Source organism: Myripristis murdjan, chromosome 3, assembly GCF_902150065.1.
Source record: "Myripristis murdjan chromosome 3, fMyrMur1.1, whole genome shotgun sequence".
Taxonomy (NCBI): domain Eukaryota; kingdom Metazoa; phylum Chordata; class Actinopteri; order Holocentriformes; family Holocentridae; genus Myripristis; species Myripristis murdjan.
The window spans coordinates 22,303,463-22,326,568 of record NC_043982.1 but is presented as its reverse complement, the minus strand read 5'-3'; the positions used below and the strand labels follow the sequence as shown (position 1 = coordinate 22,326,568).

The following is a 23,106-nucleotide window of genomic DNA, read 5'->3' as shown; positions in this document are numbered from 1 at the left end:
TTTCCAAAAAAGGGTCTTGAAAAAGAGAGACATGAAACATGGTCACTGTTGCTACTGGTAACCACTAAGTTGTAGTTAACTGGGGTTACGTTTTTCAAACATAGCTATAGCTAATCTTTACTGTGGATCACATAATCTTTGCTAGCATCCAAGTCACACTGACAAACGGTGACGTTAGCTTGTCGGCCGGCTAACTAAGTTAACAGGAACTCCGTCCAGAATTAGTTAATAAGTTAAAATTCAACTGCTTCACTTACCGTTTGTGGTGTGGAGTGCACCCGTGGAATTATCCCCTGAAGTGCAGCCCGCACAGCGGCCCTCTCGAGCTCCTCTGTCGGGAGTGAACCGGCCATGTCTCTGCCTCTTCACCTCGCCTCACCCACTGAGCCGCAGTCGGTGGTGTGGGCGGGGCCACATGATCTGAGGCTACTGCCAGGGGCGTGGACGACAGGCGCTGACCTGCCCAATTTGCATAATTTCTAAATATTTAGCTTTACACTTGGCGACTGATTTAACATTTACATTTACATTTAACATTTAGATTTACATTTAACATTTACATTTACATTTAACATTTACATTTAGATTTAACATTTAGATTTACATTTAACATTTACATTTACATTTAACATTTACATTTAGATTTAACATTTACATTTACATTTAACATTTAACATTTACATTTAACATTTAGATTTACATTTAACATTTACATTTAACATTTAGATTTACATTTAACATTTACATTTAACATTTAGATTTATATTTAGCATTTAGATTTATATTTATTTTTCACATGTACACATTTTTTTTAACAATTATAGAACATGCTGTTTTACATGAATTTTTGTCTCAAATGAAAGAAAAATGAAAGAAAAATGAGCTAAATGTGAGGAAAGTGAGCTAAATGTTGGAAATATGTTGTCTATAAAATGGTGACCGAATTTTTACATTCGGCACCCCATAGTAATCAGACATAGGGAAGTTTATTTACCTTAAGTTTGGGAGGTAACTTCCTCCTTCAGAAAGGTCCAGCTGACAGCCGGAGTGGCACCTGTCAGATCCGGAAGACCTGACCTGACCGTGTGGCCGCGCACGGTGCGGTGCCGGCGCGGTGCCGGTCGGCACCAGGTCTGCCGGATCTGACAGGTGCGCCATGCATTATAAACCGACTTTTGTTTATATGCGGTTGCAGCAGCACAGCTGACAACACAGACAACATGGTTCATTATTGATTGCGCAACGCGGTCATTCGCTGGTAATCGCACTGCGCGCATTAAACGATTTTGCGGAGGCAGGGGGAAAGTTGCATGATACACCGTATCCACGTTCGCGCTGCGTGCGTGACCGTGCATGTGCTCGTGCATGAACGCTTGGGCGCGGTACAAACTTTGTAATGTGAGTAGCCTCTAACTCATTCATTTCATTGGATAATATGCCGGTGGTATGAGTGGAAGTCCCTGATTTATCGAAAAGATTCTTCTGATTGGCTGGGCCTCTTGTAATAGTGGCCCAGCCGATAGATCACAGATAAACAGAACCGTTTTTAGTCAAGAAAAAAAGGCTCTTAATGAGCACTTCAGCGTGAGAAATCGGAGGTGTGGAGGTTTTTTTGTTTTTGTCCCTGTATATTTGTTTTTGTCCCTGTATATAAGCAAGCTTGAATCATAGAGCTCTGGAAAACCTGAGACCACAGTTATCAGTTTCTCCTCCATCATCCGTCCTCCTCCTCTCTCATACTCCGGTCAACTTTTGCCGCTGTGGGAGTCCAGATCGGCTCGCTATTGGCCGTCGCCTCGGTCGCGTCGCTCCTCATTTGCATAAAGTTGAGATTTTCTCAACTTTTTTCGCTCGCATCGCGTCGCCCAATTCGCTCGTCGCCCGTCGCTCGTCGCCGCTGTCGCCCGAATCGCCCCTCGTCGCCAGCGTACATTGAAAATGAATGGCAGCTCGTCGCTCAAGTCGCCTCTGTCGCTTTCAGTGTGAGCGCCCCTTTACTTGCCATGCCCCCGTGTTTCGGCGTATTCCACTCTCTGACGTAATGCGGCACTCAGCCGCGGCGGGCAGCAGCACGCGTATAGGCGTCTGGTCTGCCGGAAAAACAGACGAAGAAGTCTTCTTCCTCGTCTTATTCTACTTTTTCTTCTTCTTCTGTCGCTATTTCTATGTTTTCCCTCATCGATATACGCCGTGATATTTAAGTCTTTCATTAGCTGAAGGTGGACTGCAGTTTCCTGGCTCTTGCTGCTGTTCGCCATGCCGTTTTCCCCGCTTGCAGGTAACCATAGCAACGAAGACGCCACAGAAGTCCTTGTGAGTCGAGCATGCGCAGTCGTGACTGAATATTCCGGTTCGGGGAGTTTTCCGACTAAGGTGGTTACATGCCCCAATATTCCGGTTGGAACAGGAATATTCCAGGGGGCTTATTCGGAATTCTCTCCAACCGGAATATGACCTTAATCGGGTTCGGTGCGTGTTTACATGACACGTGCGCAACCGGAATATTGTGAATATTCCGGTTAATTCAGGAATAAGGAAATTCTATTCATCATAGATGAATAGAATTCAACACGCGCACCACTTGCTGTGTCTCTTTCTAAAGAAAAAAGCCAATTTTCCGCACACACATTTTCACCTTTGCATTGATTTATTTCAGGGAGTTAGTCGACATTTCGGTTATGAGGTCTTGAGAAAGATTCTTGTGACTGAAACGTTGACTAACTCCCTGAAATAAATCAACGCAGAGGTGAAAAAGTGTGTGCGAGAATTGACTTTTTTCTTTGGAATTGGATTCACATTATAGCCATACGAATGCTGATGAACAATTCTATTGAAGTGGTCAACTGGTCTGTATTCACCATGTCGTCAAAAATGCAGATCTGCTCTCTCACCTGAGTACGTGACATTCCACGGACAATTGGAAAGGTTTGAATATCTGGCTGATTGCCAATCAAACCGCAGCGTCCCAAGACCTGCCCAGGAGCATTCTGGAAAGTTACTAGTTTTCAAATATTCACATCCAACAGCAGATGGGCGGATACAACCCTGGCAATTGGGGAGAACTGTGTATATGAGTGTGGCAACATTAATCATACAGAGCCCCTGTGATGCCATTTCAGAGAGAGGAAAAGTTCAAATGAATCACTGGAGGAAAATCCCCGTGCCACCCCGTGCCTCGGCGCATGCCTACTTCTGTACGGCTGAGCCCAAAATGAAGGGAGTGATACACACAAATCAGTCCAGACTTCATCCCAATAGAGAGGAACACTGATGATAAAAAAGCTCTCATTCCTCTGTGCAAAGAAAAAAGAAAGGAATGAAGGAAAAGTGTGAGGTACGATTTTGCCAAAGCCTTAACTGGTCCAGATAATCCAACTAAGAACTGAATGTTCTTGGGTCTATTGATGCTAAACGTGTGTTAACAGTCAACAAAGTCAACAAAAGCTATCTTACCCGAATAATCACTATTTGTTAGATTGCTCTATCTGCTTGAATTTAGTCCCCATTTAACTGAGAAAATAATGATGTCACATGCAATTTAGATAAATTTAAACTGGTATGAGGACACATGAGGAAACACTTTATTTATGTAGGCTATAATTTATCATGCTATTTCTGTTGATTTGATTTCTGTTTTTTAATCACTGATGTATTATGTTTCAGTTATGGAGACATATGGTATTTCATTTCATGTCTCTTTGCACCAAACACATTTACCTGACTGATAAATGCAACCTCAGAGAGGGTGAACTGGGATTCCTGTTGGCTGTTCTCCATCCAAAACCTGATCGTGATGACACCTGCTCACGATCACTGTGTTTAATCCTGTCACCCCACAGTAGTACTGTATTTCAGGAAGAAAGAAACGCAGTTAGACAGAGAGAAGTAGAAGTTCATACAGATAAAATGCTAAGAAACATGCAAGGACTTTGACAACGGCAGCATCTAAAAACCAGAGAGACAGAGAGAACATTTACACTCATGGAGCCAGCTGCCATTTACATGTTTGATGCGTGTGCGTGTGCGTGTGAGGCATGCTGATGAAAGCTGGTTAGGCAGACAGAGTAAAAGGCCAGCTCTGCCTCAGTGCCAGAGCACTCCAGATGCAACCTCACAGAAATGTCATCTGTCACTGCAGAATAACTTGTCGCTGAGATCTCACCACCTGAGTGACTTTTTGACTTTTCCCACTGACAGCTACACTTCAGAAGTGTGTATATCTCTCATTCCCATTTGAATACTTTACCTTACACTGACTTTATGCTAGTGTAATCCCCTGTTCCTTCATTTGTGAAGAGAAATCATAAGTACGCAACAATACTGTGGCAGTGCTGATGCATCGAAATTGGTAATGTACTGCTGACAATTGATTTACATTCAAAATGACAATTTTACTCCCTTTATCTATACATTTTGTTGTAAGAGCCTCATGTGTAAGGGAGATTTCCATTAAGTACTGCCACAGTAATATTGTGTGCTTACATTACCTTTCCATAGCTTAATAAACAAGTTGTTACACTGGAATAAAGCCACTGAAGAAGTGATACTGTTGCTTTAGAATTTTACAAATGAAAAATTGTTGTCTGACCTGTGTAAGATATGATGTCCGGAGCAGTTAAAGGAACACTTCACCATGGCATTATTTATTTTGCCCAGATAGAATCATCATAAATAGTCTTGCACAAAAATTGTTTGATCAGAGTTACGGGTAGTTAGATTTTTTTCTTTATAAAATGATGTCAAGCAGAGGTGTACACTGTGTGTATGAGGTGTACAAAAACAGTGTATATATTGCATGATCTCATAGTTTAAAACTTCACAGAGATACTGTTGTGAACAAATTTCATGCACTCATAAAGCTATTTTGGGATACAAATCAAGACAACAGATTGTAATAAATTCTTGTGCATCAACTGTAGGAAGACATTTTGTTGAAATCCAGTCAACTCATGCCCAGTCCAGGGATAGAGAAGGTAGAGATGTGAATAGAGCTCAAACACATAATAGAGTAGGAGAAATGCCTCTTTACATGAAACTTACATGTGCTCTCTTCTCATGTGGAGTAGAAATGAAATGCCTCTCTCTTAAGGCAGTGAAGTGACATTGACAGCAACACAGAGCCAACCATACATCTCCCTCTATCTAAAAATGTGTGTATTATGTGCGTACTGTATGTGTCTGTGTGAATGTTTGTGTATGTGAGTGCATACCCATTGTTTGTCTTCCGTATAGCAAACTCACAGTCATGCCTGGCTCTTCACTGGATATCTTAAAGGGGGTGGTGTTTGCCCAGAGGTTAGAGATGTGGGCGTGAGACCAGAAGATGGTTGAAATGTCCTTGACCGAGATGCTTGACCACCATCTGCTCCAGTGGGGCGTCTCCGAGGCCAGCAGTAGATGACAGCAGTTGTACTGGGAAGGTTCCAGGCTGTGTAAATGTATGCAGCTGTGTTAGGGGGAAAAAAGGGGTCAAAACAAGACTGTGTTTTTTTTTTTTTTTTTTTTTTTTTTTCCTGAATTGTCATCATTCGTAGAAGGGTTCACTGATATGGATTTTTGAAGGCTAATGCCAATGCCAACGTAGAAAAACATTGATAAGGCTTCATTGTTTCTCCCAGAGTTTCATTCTTCTTATTAGAAAGAACATTTGAAACGGCACTGAGACCATAAGTAATTTGCAATCGTTGAAACCAGTATTATCAAAATATATTGGCATATACCATGGCTATCACAAATTTACACAGCCATTTTCTGAACAAATAATGTTTTCACCAAAATTAGCTATGCTAAAATAATTCTCAGAATACTTTTATATACTAAAAAACACATGTATACACACATACTTATACATAACCAGATGTAATAAAACTCAAACTACTTCAGAAAACAGGTCTTTCCTAGTTTTGGCATAAAAGTTGCAGTCTGGAATGTTATTTAAAGGGATGGTAGACTAAAATGTGTAATTTTTCATTAAAACGTTTCTTATTGTCATCAATGGGTGGAGGGAAAAACACAAAATTGTGAGAATGTGAAGTCCTTTCTATGCAGAGTCCTATAGGTTTATTTTTCCTTAGTAAAACAATCAGTTTTCAGTCAGAGCAATTAAAAGGCACTTTTACATGTAATAGTGTGGGTGATTCAGTCAGAACATGACCTCAGTTTTTATTCCCTCCTTTTGAGTGACGTTTTAAATGCACCTGCTATCCTCCACTAGGCTCAACAAACAGTAGTAACAGTTGTTAGTTTATTAGCACGGCATGCACATTTTGAGCTGTTCCTGGATTTATCTGCCATTTTTCTGAGGATTATTTTACCAATGTTCCATAAGAAGTGAGGGTTAGCTATCAAAGCTCTTCAAAGATGTGGAACTAACGGCATCAGATTTGGAGTCTGGAGCCATAGCTATTTCAGATCCAACAAGTGGAATATTTTCCTCTTTGTTTGATAGGTGAGTCACAACAATATTGTTAACCTAAGGGGAACTAAAGCCCACCCAGCCCTGTTGAAATGTATTACTGAAGGAAATGCAGCCCCTAAACCTCCATGTTATTGCAGTTACTGACTTTCAAAGACTCTTGTTGGAGTCAAATCTTGTTAGGCAATAAGAACTAGATAGATACGTCGCAGTTGTTGACAAGGGCGCGGGAAGGGTGGTGCTGAGGGTGCTGCAGCACCCCCTGCTGAGGAGGGGTGGAATAAATGTCAAATTAATTTTACCACATTTCAAAGTCATTTTCTTTTGAAAATGACTTGATTGTGGCAGTCACTTAGGGTGTGGACAGGGGGAGAAAGTAAAACGTGTATTAATCTACTGCACCTAATGCAAGGAAAACGAAAAACATGTAAAACTGCAGAGGGGCAATCACACCGAGACACATCAGGCGGCACCATCAGTCGGCATCCCCCCCCCCCCCCCCCCCCCCACCACCACCACCACCACCATACGCAGCACCCCCTGGCAAAAAGTAGTTCCCGCGCGCATGGTTGTTGATGTCTCAGCCTGGCTGGGCTGTGGCCGGACAGTCAGTCAGACAGCCAGGCTGGGACCAATGTTTACTTTGAGGTGGCGCAGAAATCAGTGTCTTGACCAGTGTTTTTTTTTTTTTTCTGCATAGCGTGGCAACATAAGCTGAATAGTCACTATTTCAGGTAACTCTCGCTTTAATTCATTTACTCAGGCAGATAAATGAGCACCACGTTCACAAGAGGACCATTAGGAATCACAGTAGGCTATAGTTTTTTATATTAGGGTGTTTTCACACATATTTGGGTCGGCCCAGTGACATATTTGCGTCGACCCAATATACAATGTATCAATTTTCAACTGGAGCGACTCAGTTTCACATATGCTTTTTATCGCCGTACCAAGTCAACCATTCTACAGAATGGAGCGTCATGTATCCATGGCAACCAGACGGAAATGACATGTGTATCACCATTCCATCCAGAAAAGAAGGTTGAAATGAAGCCTCAAGATGTAGCCTAAACAGAACACACGTGAACGATGGAGACTCAACAGCAACACCGTCTGATGTGCCTAACGTCTATCTACTTGGGGCCGCATGAGGAAAAAAAAAATCGCCAGTTTTGTAGACTACTGTATGGACCCGCATAAAAGACGACCCTGATTTTAAGACGACCCCTCTTTTTCAAGACCCTTTTTTGGAAAAAATACTTTTTATATGGACAAAAGCTTGGCCGAGGCACGGGCCGGCATCAGACGAGCCAGCCATGGGAGGGGGTTGGAGTAGTAACATGAAAGGGCGCAAGCCAGTAATTTCGCCTAGGGCAACATAGGCAGAACCGCCACTGCCTAACGTTACTGCTTTTGGCAATCGTTCAGTGTCAGGAAGTTATAATGTTCGACTTTGAAAACGAGGCACGGCTGCGTGTAATATAACAATGTCCTCTACCCCAGCCCAGCTAACTACGGGAGCCTACGTAGCCCAAACTTGTGGAGTAAACGAGGCTTGGGCCGACCCTGGGTTCGCTGCGCGTTCACACCGCACTAAAGGGCTTGGTGCGCCACTCCGAGACCACCCCTTCCAGCTGGTACGGCTGTTTAGGTCGACCTCGGGTGCGGCTAGTTGTGTTCACACTACCCGCACCGCACCAATTGGGCCGGCCTAGACAGTTAGGTCGACCTAAACACTGTATGTGTGAAAACACCCTTAGTTTCAACAGATAAAGCGATCTTTGACACAGGTAAAACTGCCACACTTTTTAAATTGGCATCAAACAATGTATGACATGTTGAATTTGCCCAACCTTGTCAAACAATAATGTATTTTAGAGATTTAAACTGCCCACACAGTCTATGACTTGTTAGATATAACACTACCTGAACCACCACCAACAATAAATTACTTTTTATAGGTTAATGCATCAATAATCTAACCTTCTGAAAGGGACATCTCTTCAAATTGAATACTTACAATCTTACTCAGCATATTATCAAGGACAGGTTTGAATAAAGAAGCATGAAGAGTGTCCTTGTTCTGCTCAGGACAAGCATGTTTATAAAATAGGATGATTAAATGATATCTTAATTTGGAGGAAATACATAGTCCCCTTCACAATAATATAGCATGACATGCTTGGTGCTCATGAGATCTCTACTTTCACATGGAACTAACATTACTGTCTTCATGCTATGTGAAAAAAAACGACTGCGCTACAGCCTATGAAATGTTGGCAAATAAACTCGGCTGCATGTATGTTTCATACTATGCTAAAATACAATATATAGTCAAACGTCTTTCTGATTTTATAAACCTATCTGTAATTATGTGATTTTCAATTGTAGCTTTTCTTTCTCTGTCCAAAATAGTCTGCTGCATGACATAGCACTCGTTCAGGTTGCGCTGGGCCGAAAAGGTGATGAAATGGGAGCAACTAAAATGGGATGGATGTCTGGCAATGGTACAGAAATGGTTCCGCACAGAGAGAAAAATCAGTGACGTGTTGCTTGGTGTGGCCAAGATTTTGTGTGCACACATGCTCATAGTTTGAAATAAAAGAACAAAAAAACAACATATGGTGAAATCTGTTAAAATGCAATCACACTGTAACACTGCTTGTTTCATTATCTTCGCTTCTTCAAAACTAATGCCATTATTAGACACCAATGCAATGATTCACGGTTCAACTCACAAATCCCTTGCCTGTATCATTTTTTATCATAGCTACTTGTCATAAATTAGCTCCGATTGCTTCCATTTCCTCTCTTGTGTGATGCTTCAGACTTAAGGGTGCTATTGCAGCTACCATGTTGTGGGAATGCTGTTTACAAACAAAGCAGTTGTGGTGGCTGCAGCTACATGCCAGTGATAACACTTCCATGCATAATGACGTTCAAAATGATGTGCAGATATTCATCACACACACACACACACACACACACACACACACAGCAGGCTGCTGTTGTGCTGTCTCCCCTGTCCCCCTCTTGTCAGCCTCCTCTTGTCACATTTGATTGGGATAAAAATAAGAGCGTGACCGGATATTCCCCTCATTGGAGTTGTCTCCTGTTGACGAGCCAGTGACTTGGATGAGATTAGTCAGCCTGTTATTAAATCAGATTCAAAGCAATGCACTAATGACTAAGCTCTGAGGGCTCCCTCTCATCGTGCCTGATGTCTGAAACATCACCGTCCCGGCTGGCCGACCTAGTAAACGTTGCTTTTAGCATGCGTGGAGATGCATTTTTGAGACAAGCGCGGAGGCCCTTACTGAGGGGGGGGTTATAAAAACAAAGCTGCAAGACATTCGTGGGAAGATGACTCAACCATTGCTGTGTAGTAGAGTGATTTCAGGTGTTGGGAGCCATACCATGTGTGTTTCTGTATTGCAAGGTGGCAGAGGGTCTGTCTCTATTCATATTGGCATCTAGAACTGTTAAGATTTATGGCTTTGCCTGCCCAAGTGGCTGTGTGCTGTATAGTCACGAAGAAACAATCTGATACGTCAGTAAAAACCCCAGGTGCTTTGATAGGAGTCAGTCACGTTTCCGCCTCATGAGGCCACAGATGGAGAACAGCACCTTTCATTTTCACCCATTAAATCTGAGCAAAATATATAAATAAGGTAAATCAACTAATCAGAGCCCCCCACTCACTGACCCATCACCTTGGCCAAGGACTGCTCCTTCAGAGATAAGAAAGGCAGGAATAAAAGATTTAATGGGCTATTATTGAGTGCACAATGAGGCTTGCCAGTAACAGTGACAGGTCCTCAACACTCTGAATGCACCTTGTGTGATATGAATAGCCACAGTGGGCTCACTTAAAAACTATTACGCAGAAATGTGTAATCCTGCACAAACCCAATAGCACGTCTCAGTAGCGAGCGGAGAGAGAGAGTGGGGTTTTTGTGATCCGAGCCCTCCAGGCCTGTTTAGACAGATGATGGAAGGGTGTTCCCTGTGGTCCACTCCCAGCCCTACTTCTCATTCTCCACGTGTTCTTCGTCCACCATGACAGTGGGCATGAGCGTGACATTTTGGTTGAGGTATTTATACTGAGAAATGTATAACCCCGGCCCAACAGCCTACTTACAGAATCTACCATTATATCAGATGATTTAAAAAAACACTGACTTGTGTCATCAATTGATTTGGTTGATTATTTTTATTGCCACCTGTGGGGAAATTGTGTCCAGATCAAAAACACAACAGTGCAGCATTCACATAATACAGACACATGTACAAAAATATGATAGATAGATACTTTATTGATCCCATTGGGAAATTCAGGTATCTCGCAGCTCACAGTCCATACATACATTCACACATTCATAAATACACATATGGCGCTTTTCCATGAGTACCTACTTGGCTCGACTCAGCTCGACTCTACTCTTGCCTCGATTTAGGTGGTTTTCCATTACAATTGAGTACCACCTCGCTGTCGCTGGAGTCGTCATAGCAAGGCGGCCACACCGCCAAGCACAGAAAAGTCTCCACTTCTTCATTTGACCACGGTACCGGTTTGCTTGCCATTTTCCAATTTTGCTTGCCATTTTCCAATTTTTCCAACTTCAGTGATGATCAATGCACACAGTTGCTGTTGCCGTTATCTTTTAAAAATGCCGGGTTTGATTTTCGCGAAGGAGTCGCTCTCATGTGTCGTCACTCCCTGTCCAATCAGTGGCCTGCACTCTGTTTACGTCACATTTCGGTTCGACTCATCTCACTTGGAACCCCGGCCGAGTAGGTACTAAAATAGTAGACATGGTACCAGGTACTACCACGTAATGGAAAAGCTTAGAAACCGAGTAGAGCCGAGTTGGTGCTTGTTGGAAAAGCGGCAGTAGATACATACACACCAAAAGACAAACAGATAATAACCAACAACTAATTTAAAATTCTTAAAATAGTAAAAAAGAGATAAAAATGTGAGCACTAATGTTGTTTAAAAAGTGTGTGTAGTGCAGAATAATAAATAATAAAGTCCATGTTAAAGTGCCCAGTGCCGGTGTTGGGCCCTAGTCAGGAGCCCCTGCCCTCAGCTGAGGCATTATACAGTCTTGTAGCTGTTGGGATGAAGGACCTCCTGTACTCTAGGATTTCCATGAAAAGGAAGAACAAACAAACAAACAAACAACCATACACACACACATCCTAGCCCACAGGCCATCTGTCAGAATTTTTTTTTCCACCTATAAAATAGCAAGGTAAGATAGAAATTTCCATTAAAAATCAACCAAAGCTGGCTGTTGCTTATCAAATCATTTTAAATTGTGCATGTGTGTTTTTCTTTTGTTTTTTTGCTGTATGTATTATTTTTTGATAGATAAATAAAATTCAGCTCATGTTTACAATTGCTAGAAATTTCATTGCAATATTGCAGTGGTAATATAAGTAACAACTTTGCCATAACAGCATATATATATATATTAGAAGTGATTTGATTTAATATTGCATTATTGTTATTGTAAAATGTACTACTGTACATTTTTTTTTCATCTTTTACGATACTGTCAATCCCGTCAAGGGACTGAGGCTGCAAAATTACTGTCAGACACTCCTCCAGCAACAATCAAAGTCATTTGTAGTTGTCTCCTTTCAAAAAAAAAAAAAGTATTCAATTTGATGGTTACTATTAATGAAAGATGCAGCATTGCTATTAAAAACAGCTTCTGTAGAGATTTAGCTCTTCATGTTAAAACTCAACTAGTGCAACAACAAATTCAAGTAAATCAAACAAATTCATAATCCCACATGATAGAGTCCGTAACAATGAAAAGATGGATTCAAAAAGCAAAGGGGTTGGGGTTTTGGTCTCAGGTAGATGGGATTTGGGTTGTGGTTTAGTCAGCAAATTGGCATCAGCAAAACAATATGAGAGAATGATTTTTTAAAATTTATTTATTTATTTATTTTAGGATGTGGTGCTGATGCCGTCATGCCAAACATTCATCATCATTAGCAGTACAGGCAGCAAACACCAGATGCCTTGGTATAGCGCTACACTGGCTGTGTCTGGACAGCTACCATCAGCACCCAGGGACATCAGCAGCTATTCTCTCACCTGGATCACGCTCTTCTCACTCCATCTGTTTGAGATGACTCGGCAGCTGCCTGCATCCTTTTCTGCCTGTCTGGGCCTGATTGCTTCCTGGCACTCAGATGTCTCACAAGGAAACATATTAGTTCATAACGTTTGCATGTGACCCTGTTTGTGACCCTGTGTTTGACTCATGTCTGCCTTTTCATTGTTTATTACGGTTATTGTCTTTTTTAAAATTGGCTTTATTGCCTGGAAAGCACATTGTGAGGCCGTTTTAAAATCTGGCAGAGAAACAAAGCGAGTTATTGTTGTTATTATTGTTGGTATCATCATAGTAGTAGGCTTAGTAGAGGTAACATAGTGATAGTAACACAAGTAGTAATATTTCATATTAATTTTGTCTTTAATAAACCACATCCTTTGACCATTACTTTATAACAGTGTGGTTAAAGTGGCATTTAACTTCCCACATCATTGCTGTTCAGAGAATACAGCTTATTTTTGGAAGTGCTTACATTCATGCAATTGCCTGTTTATTAGTTTCATCCTTATGAAGCTGTTAGATTGACAGGCCACTTACTAAGGTTACATGCTCTCTCTCATGTTTTTGATGAGAGGAAGACGAGTAGACAGCGCAGGCCTCTCAGCTATTCTCTCACCTGGATCACACTGTTCTCACTCCATCTGTTTTAGATGATTCGGCAGCCAGCCTCGTGGCACTCTCAGATGTCTCGCAAGGATTCAGATTAGTTCATGACTTCTGCACGCGACCTTATTTTCGATTCTCGGCTGCTGTTTTCTATCGTTTTTACATTGATATAGAGTTTAATCTGTTTTTTAAAATCATTTTCTGTAAAGTCTGGTCGTTGTGAAATGTGGAGTAGAATCAAAGTCAAATGAGAAGAAGAAGAAAAAGATGAGGATGATGATGATGATGAAGATGATGATAGCAGCAGCAGTGGTAGGACCATAGCTGCAGTAAAAGTAGCAGAAGTAACAATAGTATTAGTAGTAGTAGCAGCAGTAATAGCAGTAGAAGTAATAGAAATTGTTATAGTAGTTGTAGTAGGAGTAGTAACAGTAATAGTAGTAGTTGTAGTTGTTGTAGTTAAAGTGTCAATAACAGCAGTACATAGAGACAAAAGAAAAAACCTCAGGTAGCAGGAGTAGTGGCAGTTGGAGTGGTGTAGTAGTAGTGGTAGTTGTAGCAGAAGTAGTTGTAGCAGGACTGGTAATTAATTTATGTATCTTTAATCAACGGTGTCATTTTATCGTTGTTTTGTGCCACTGTGTGTGTGTGTTATAAGTGGCTTTGAGCTGCCCACATCATCACTGTTAATATAATCCAGCCTGTATTTAGAAGTCCATTTATGAGCATTATAGTTGCTGATTCATTTCTTGTGCTGGCAAACCCATTAGATTGACAAGCCGTGTAGTGTAGGTTAGTTAATCCCACCCATGTTTTTGATGAGAAAAAGACGTGTAGACAGGAGGCGCAGGCCTCACATACAGAGAGCCCTGTTGAGGTCACTATGAGTAATTGTGAGCCCGTAAGATACCATCGTGCTGTGTCTCTGTGCTCTTATCAATCAAAACGCTCTTGTTTGTGCTGATGTTAATACAGCCAGGCTTATTGTGCGTCCCTATCGATTAAAAGAAAGACACCAGCAATCCATCATCCTCATTGGAATACGCCATGAGCTGGAATGCATTGTGTGTGTATTTGATTTGTCTATGTGTGCATATGCATGCCTGTGTTTTTGTGTACAATATGTGTGTAAGTTGCTGAGCTAATGCAATATGTTCCTGCTGGGACAGGGGGAGGAGCAGAGGGGCAGACACCTCACTCTTTTGCTTCACAATAATGATCCTGTAACAACATTCTAAGAGAACGGACTGTGTGAACAATTTTTCTGTAATTGAAAAGTCTGTTCTTGTTTTGCAGGAGTTTATTTGAATTGACTGTGGGCTGTGGACGGAGATAGGGTCATCTCTATCCCCCAGTGACACAAAGTACAATACATTGCAGCCTATTAAAGCATTTGGTGCACAAACTGGACATCTGCATGGTATTACTTGTGGCAGACATCATTGACTTTATTCCCTGCACAGCTGTTTAGGTTGCAGTCTTTTAGCAGTACATAATTCTTCAGAAGTTATGGGAATTCTGTTTTTGTTTTTTTTTTTGCCATGCCACAGGGTGTAAGGCTAATGAGAATCAAAAACGGTCAAAAAAGTAAATTTATCTTTGTGCAGAGATATATCACTGTAGAGACTTTCATATTGATATGGTACAGTGTAAAGGTATAGTACAAGACATGCAGTGTAAGATAGTAGACTATACATATCATTAACACATGAAGAGTTTTGTTCCAAAATGACTGCTGTCCACCAACTTTGGGTATAAGAAAAGTGACATACTATATTTCAAACTCAAAAGAAATTAAGGTGCTTTTAAGATTGTCCGTAAACTTAAAATAAACCCTTTCACAAATTTGGAAAAACAAACTCATTAACATATTGAGCATCCTTTACTCCCATTAAGTCCCATTGACCTAAATATCCTGCTCCTATAGTGTGCCGATATCTGGAAAAAAAAAAAAAAAAAGAGCAAAGAGCAGCTTTATTCAGAATGTAAATTTGACAAAATATTCAGCTTTCTCCTGCGGATAGCCTGGGGCAAAATGTAATATTGGCATGTTAATTGTGTTAGGATCTCAAATAACTAGTATGAGAATGATAATTACACTAATTCAGATTCTAAATGAGACACTGCAGGCTTGAGCGCTGTATGTTTTATATCTATCAATTTTTAATGTGCTAGAAATTGCTCTATTTGAATATATTATTTAGCAAGGTTTTTATAGATTGATACTTAACCTCCCATCCTCTACACTGAGCTTGATACAGGCTCGGTATGGGAGATGGTTAGGGTTACCTCATGGTTTATTCATTTGCCACATAGTGATTTTAACACTGTTTAATGTTATAGAATGCCATTATGGCTCCAGCTGGAAATCCAGCATTGCACATTAGATGACGTATGCATAACTGCATTTTGAGAACTGGCCTCTTAAAAACAAATGATGCTTTACACTTGAAGTGCGGCTCTGAACAGAGGTGAAGAGAATAAGTGGATTTGGTGGATTGAGTGAGAAAGGTGCAGCTGGGGGAATGATTCAGCTTAGGTGATGTAAAAGCACCCAAGGCTAAATGCTTTGAACAAGAGCCCAGAGAAAGGGAAAGAGACAGAGTGTGAAAAAGACACCCAGAGTGTGTGTGTGTGTGTGTGTGTGTGTGTGCGTGTGTGCGTGTGTGTGTGTGCGTGCGTGTGTGTGTGTGTGCGCGTGCGTGCGTGTGTGTGTGTGTGTGTGTGAGCAAGAGAGAGAGAGACTGTTGGAGAGCTGGGATGTCTCCAGCCACTCTGAATGAGCCTGACTCTGCTCCTTACCCAAGCACATTATTGTGGGCATACCTCTGGCTTCATGCTAGACTGTTGATGGAACTAAACTGATGTGACTTGATGGTGCAGCAGCACACACAATGTCCCAGACAAACAAGACGCCGGTCCCTGCAAGCCTCTTCTGTCTTCACACACTCATACGCAGAACACATGTTTGCAAGCATTCAGACGGAAACAACAAATAGATAAACAAGCCTAGTGCTTTCGCCTAAGCTCAAGTCCTAAGCTCAAGCCAGGACAAGGAAGTTACTTAGTGACTGTAGAGGATGTGTGTGGCTCTGTCTTCATCTTCCTCCTCTTCATCATCCCCCTGCTTCCCTCACTGGACAACAAAGTGGCGCTGGAATATCCTTCTCAGCCATAAGCCCTTAAACAGCACTGAGTGGATTTTAATAAGGAGAGGAGCAGTTAACAGTGAACACTGTGGCCTTCAGTGGGATTAAGAGGCTTTGAATGGTTGAGGCCATTAAAATCTACACCAGCCCAGATGTCCTGGAGCGCCTTATGAGCATATTTATCATTAGGATTAACAAACCCAGCCTGTGAACACTCACTATAGGAGCACGGCCACCTCTACCCTTGTACCATTATTGTAGTTGGCTAAGTGGCTGATAAGAGTGATTCAGCGGGTGGGGAAGCAAAGCTTTTGGTCCCAGGCTGTTGGCCCTGTGACCATCCCCAGCGGACCATTCCTGGAACAACAGCATCTGCATCCACCAGCTCATCTCTTTCTTTACATAACAAGCTGTGGGTTTTCCAGGCAAGGTCCCTATAGGGTACTGAGTACATTGTGGTCTTGAAGGGACTGACCCACCCTGCTTCATTTCCAATACCACAAATCCCCTCTGTGACCTTGACTTTTTATTTAGCGTCACATCCAAGGACTGCGATTGAAAACTGATATGTACTGTGCCTGTAAAAATAAAACTAAGGGGGCAGTTTACCTGTTTTGAAAAAAGTGCTTATTATTTTGCTTATGCCCTAGCTGGTATCTTGGGCAGTTGTGATGCTATCCTCTTCTTAGTGTTCTTGTTGCACTGGATACTGGCTGGATGGCCGAATGCTATTAGCCTCTTGCCGTTGGGGAAATAATTATCAACTAAATCCACTAAAAAGGGTACGATAGTTTGAGCAAAATATTGTGTGTGTACACTTTGTGATCATATGTGCATTTCATTTTAGGATAATAACACTAAAGGTACTGTTAAATCTTATTTGACTGGATTTGGGTAGTTATTTTTAAGAAAGCTAACCAGCAGGGTTTCTACCCAATGGCAAGAGTATAATGATTAGCATTGTGGCCATCCAGCCAGTGTTCAGCACAGCAAGAATGGGGAGAGTAGGATAGCATCACTACTGCTCTACATACCACTTACAAGTCAAGTAAACAATCCCTATAATAAACTTAAACCTTATCACTAAAGAATAGACCAAGAGGTTGTTGGAGGAGGGCAGGGAAGGCAAGTCTTCCCTGATGATCTGTGTGTTCATTACAGTTTAGAGAGATTTCAGGGATTTCACCATAAGCATGTTGAGCCATGTTGCCCTCATTTCCTATTTACCTCTTCTATCCTTCAGATCTTCCACATGACCTATGATCTGGCCAGCGCCATGGTGAGGATAGTCAATCTGATTGGCATGATGCTGTTGCTGTGCCACTGGGACGGCTGCCTGCAGTTCCTAGTGCCTATGCTGCAGGACTTCCCTGCCGACTGCTGGGTGTCCAAAAACAAGATGGTGGTAAGTGCTTCCCCAGCACCGAGTCTCCCTGCCTGTCTGTCTGAATCAGATTAGGTTTTGTCTTATCACATCCATCAGCTTCTGTAATTACTGTACTAAAACCCTCAGCATCCTGGGAAGGATTGCACTATGTATCTGTCATTTCAAAGCCTAAATCAAATATTTTTTATCTGCTGCTTTCGCACACATTTATTCAATTTGCTGATTTTCTTTTTGTCCATTCATGTGGAGCTCCCTAGCTTTGTCCATATGATGAAAGGAAGGAGACACTGAGGCTTTGTATGAAATAATGATTTTCAAAGAAGGACAGGCAGCTCTTATCAATATTGGCTGAGTATTGACAATCTTCCAGGGAGCACTCATGCTGTGCTTTAATTTTGTTGTATTGTCAGCACAGCAGCTATTTTGGCATGCTGGAAGAGAGTTTCTGTCAGGACCTGACTCATAATGACCACTCTCTCCTCTGTAATTGAGTTCTCTGTTTTGGTTACACAACTGGACTGTGTGACACCTGAGGTGTGTCCCTGAATCAGCTGTAGTAGGTGTCCTCGCGGTAGTGTAGTGTTACAAATAAGCACCAATTTCTGGTAAAGCTGATTTATTACAGGGCTTGTTTCATCAGGGGCCATTGCAGCTTTCTTCCTTCAAGGGGCATACAGCTGACATTTTTCAATGCTCCTCTCCTGCTAAAAAGAGATTAAATTACTTTCTATTTAGACCTTAAAGATAGCAGGCTGGCTAGTGGTGTCCTACTTGTTGACTTATGTGTCAAGACAATTGTCTATATCACAATGTTTCAGTTTTTGTATGGTAGGTAACTCATTGCCTTAATGTAGTTCATGCTCAATTAATTAAACAAATTAAAATAAGTGTCAAGCAGGTGGAGCCAAATGCAGAGGATGTGCAGACTGAGGCAGAAGATCAGCTCAGCAGTTTTGCCTGGAACTTGAATTCAAAAATACAAAAAACAAAAACTTGCTGGTACACAAAGAACTGGTAACACTTTGAACTGATGTCAGGAACCAAAACAGAAACAGACAAATTGGACTGAAAGCTAACTTAAATACTGAATAAATGAGACAGTAAGGAACAGGTGACGGGACAGGAGAGCAGACAGGAAGCTGACTGACTGGGAGGGGACTTAGTTTGAGTTTAGTTTAGTTTGAGTTTATTCACACATTGCCAAATATTACATACAGTCGAGCAGTTAATGGTGAGACCCTGGCATGTATGAATGGGTCCCCCGACTAATGAGCAAGGGAGACAAGGGGCATGTGATACCATTCTGATACCAGAAACAGTTTAAAGGAGAGATGGTAGAGTCATTTCCTGTATCTGCGTCATGTGGGTGCACGACCCCTTTAGGAGAGTAGGTAGTGACTGTATCACATCCACCCATCTACACAACATTCACAGGAGGTCACTGATAAAAAATGGAAAAAAGAAGTGGATCAAGAACTGAGCCTTGAGGCAGGCCTCATTGTTGTACTGATGTATCCGACTTGCTTCCTTGTAGAGAGAGGAATTAAAGCAAAGTAAAGCATTTTGTGACAGACCAACTGACACAACAACAAGTATACACCAAAGAATTCACACTACAAACTGATGACAGGAACCACAGCAGAAACAGGAATGGCAAAGACTGGACTGAAAGCTCAAGTACAGGACAGGTGGCTGGCCAGGAGGATAGACAGGGAGCTGATTAGCTGGGAGTGGACTAATGAGCAGAGAAGACAAGGAGCATGGTTGATGAGACTGATACTAAACAGGTTTGCAGGAGAGAGCAAGAAGGGCAGGACTGCGGGACCCAGGAAGGGAAATATGTCGACAAACAAGGAACAGAGAGAGAAAACAAAAGAAAAAGAGCCACTTGGAGAAAACAGAAAATCAATGGATAAGGTGGGGACAATGACAACCAGAAAATAGCACTGCATTTTTTATTTTATTTTATTTTATTATTATTATTTTTTTTTTTTGCAGAAATATGCACAGTCCTTAGTACCTTGATTTAAATTCATTCACAGTATGTAATAGGCTTCTCTTTAAGAAGTGACCCCTTAAGAATACCAAGCCAATTTTGAACTGTGCACCAACCAACTTGAATTCAACTGTATGTTGATCTTTCACTTTCAAAAAAACAAAAACTGTCATATGAGTGCATTTGCTGTACATTGCTCAGAGTATGATACATTTTGATCATCATACATCTCTACCCCTCTAACATCATCTCAGAGTGCATAGAGAGCACTGTGACTCTCACTGTCTCCTACATGTAAAACAATTTGTTCAAACTGAGAGTAGGGCTCAGCGATCTGGACAAAATCAAATATCGCAACATCTTTGCCCAAATGCCTCAATGTCAGTATTATGACGATATTGTAGAGATGGCTATTGGAACTTACGATATTTAGGTTTTTGGTTAACTGTCATTAGTAAGGTGGATATGATGACCAAACTGATAGAGGCAAATAATGCAACAACTAAATCAGCCAGTCCTGGAAATCGCATTCCTTTACTCTATGATACTATTATATATTATCTATGAGATTATTATGAGATGTAATATTGATACATCACCCAGACCAAACTGAGAGTATCCTAAAATGACATTTAGATAATTTTTCCTGTTATATTTTTGAAATCAAACAGAGATTTCACCACTGTATTGTATTATTCATCACAAGCTGTACTTTGGTGATATCAACAAAAACCTGTCTGTCTTCCATATTTCAGTTGTTTTAATACCAGTCTCTCAAGATGATTTTAGTAAAGATACATGCAGGTTGTATCGAGGTTAGCACCTCTTCTCATGTTTATGTTGTTACAGTGTAAAGTCTGTTTCCATGAATTCCAAAGAGGTGGCATTGGCTTCATTCTCAGCTTTTTGCATTCAAATACTGTAGCAGTCCAGTGCATTTAGAACAACTAGTGTGTGAGGAAGAGCTCACATAGTGCAGTTGGTTTAAAATCTTTGCTGGGTGATGCAGTCTCTTATTAAAATCAAAATGGGGTTTGTTTTGTTTCACTTGGTAAACACAGGCTAATTAATTGCATTACTTAGAAGAATGATCCTCAATGTGACACAATAACAAATATATCTTTCTGAATTAATTCAAGCCTCGGGGGCAGTGTGTCTCACTGACGGACAGCTCCTCATGTTTGTCGGCTTCTCTTGCCAGATAGACAAAGAGGATGTTCATATTGATACACCAAACCATGGTTGGTTTGGTCCTGATTAGGATCATTATAGGACACTCTTGTCTTCCTTTACAGTAGCTGTCCCATTATCTTGCTGGGACATCGCTCCTTACCTTTTTAGGAGGCACTAATAACATTGCTATCTCTCAGGTTTTCCCACTGTGGAAATGAGTTTGAAAGCAATTTGGACGTGTCACCCCCAGGAGAGAGTTGATATTGATTTGCTATGAACCACCACCGGAATCTAAAGGAAAAGAGCAATTTATCTACAAACGAGAAAATTCACAGAGAAATCACTTTTTTTCTAAATAGCTGACCTACTTTCTGCCTTGGAAGCCTCTAGTGTCTTATGCTCCATCCGCCCATTCTCAGGACTGTGTTTTGGGCTCCTGCCCGAATGTCTGCTTGCTCCAAATGTTTGCATACTGAAAAATATGTGCCACTCTGCCAGTTGCTCTGTCCAAAGTGAAACAATCTGAAGAAGACATCTGCCACCGGTTTTCTCTCAAGTCATCGCCTGTGCGTATGTACGTGTGTGTATGTGCTGTTTAGAGTGCTCATTGACCTTTAATGTGCCACCATCGCCCCTATCTTGTTTGTGTGAGAGTGATACATAGAGAGTGAGCAAGAGAAACAGAGAGAGTTGAAGAGAGAGAGAGCGAGAGAGCCTTTGAATGTCCCCTTCTGTCACCCTAACTCACCCTTATCTCTTCTCCCTCTTACCTCGTCTAGAATGACACATGGGGACAGCAGTACTCCTACGCCCTTTTCAAAGCTATGAGCCACATGCTGTGTATTGGGTATGGCATGTACCCACCGGTGGGCATGACAGACGTGTGGCTGACCATCCTCAGCATGATCGTGGGCGCTACATGCTATGCCATGTTTGTGGGCCACGCCACCGCACTAATCCAATCTCTAGACTCTTCTCGACGGCAGTACCAGGAGAAGGTGAGTCAAGCTGACGAGTTGCTGATGGCTGTGTATCTGGACTCACATGGCGGAGAGGACAGTGGCAGTGGGATAGAACACATGTGGCCTCTTATTGTATTTATTCAGCTTCAGAGTTTAAAAGATGTTCTATAGCCAAATTGTATTGAACTTATTGCTTGGCGATAACTCATCATCATCATCATCATCATCATCCATTATATTCATCTGCTGCTCTAAATCAATGATAACAAGTTAACAAATGTTGAAAAAACTGATAAAATTAGGTGTGAAACATTTTAAGGAATATTATAAGAACATGAGTTTTGTTTAACATCACACCTAACATTACCATTCAGGTCAAATAGATCAGCATTGATTTGATTATGTAACGTGTGATTTTACATACACGAGTCATATTGTGATATATATTGCTAACATATCGATGTCAGAATTTGTGATTTTGGTATCATCTATATCACCTAGCACAACTGTGAGTCCAAAATACCTGTTCTGTAGTTAGCATTATTCTAGATAGTGGAAATTAGTAACTACTTCTTGTATAGCGTGGCAGTCGAGAAAGCACAATCATCCAGCACACGCTGAGTCGAGCTGAGTTTCAAGCCCTAAAAATGAGGGCAGATTGATGCAGGTGTCTACCTCTTTTCACCTCCTGCTTGCTGAAAATCCTGTGCTTGGCTGCCTTTCTGTGGGACAGTGTGTTATGGGGACCAGAGCCACAGCCTTCATTCAGGGAAAGGAAGCCCTGGCAGCTGGCTGAGAGGGCCAAGCCCTGTTCCACTGTGCCCAGCATGGGCGATAATGAGCTGATCTGCTAGGCTGTGGGAAGGGGGAGATGGGAGAGGAAGAACCCTTGGGAAGAGATGCAGAGTCACTGGAGACCTTGCTCCATGAATGAAGGGAAGAGACAGAGTGAGAGAGAGGGGCTTTCTCCCAATACCCAGACTTTGTGCTTTTTCTTCATCCAAGTGGCCACTTGACTGTATTTCCAGAAACTGGCTACAGTGTACAAGTAGACATGAAGACCTCAAGTGTTCAGTGTTTTTTTTTTGTTTTTGTTTTTTTAATTATTATTATTATTATTCTCATATTTGTCTAAAGGAATATGATTGCAGTTGTTACTTTTATTTACTTCTTGTTTACTGAAGAATAGCATGAAGACAATATATTTTCTGAATAGATATATAAATTAAAGGACCCAGTTGGCGATTCAAGCATTAAAACAACTGGGTCAGCCAAAATCAT

At 41.5% G+C, this 23,106-nt stretch overlaps 1 protein-coding gene across 1 annotated transcript in view; it reads left to right on the top strand.

The window, feature by feature from the left end:
• hcn4 (hyperpolarization activated cyclic nucleotide-gated potassium channel 4) overlaps positions 1-23,106 on the top strand; it is a 97,455-nt gene that overhangs the window by 33,450 nt on the left and 40,899 nt on the right. Inside the window, exons 3-4 of the mRNA XM_030048733.1 lie at positions 17,551-17,712; positions 21,643-21,861. Of these exons, the coding sequence (XP_029904593.1) occupies positions 17,551-17,712; positions 21,643-21,861 (381 nt within the window). The remainder of the gene's footprint in view (positions 1-17,550; positions 17,713-21,642; positions 21,862-23,106) is intronic.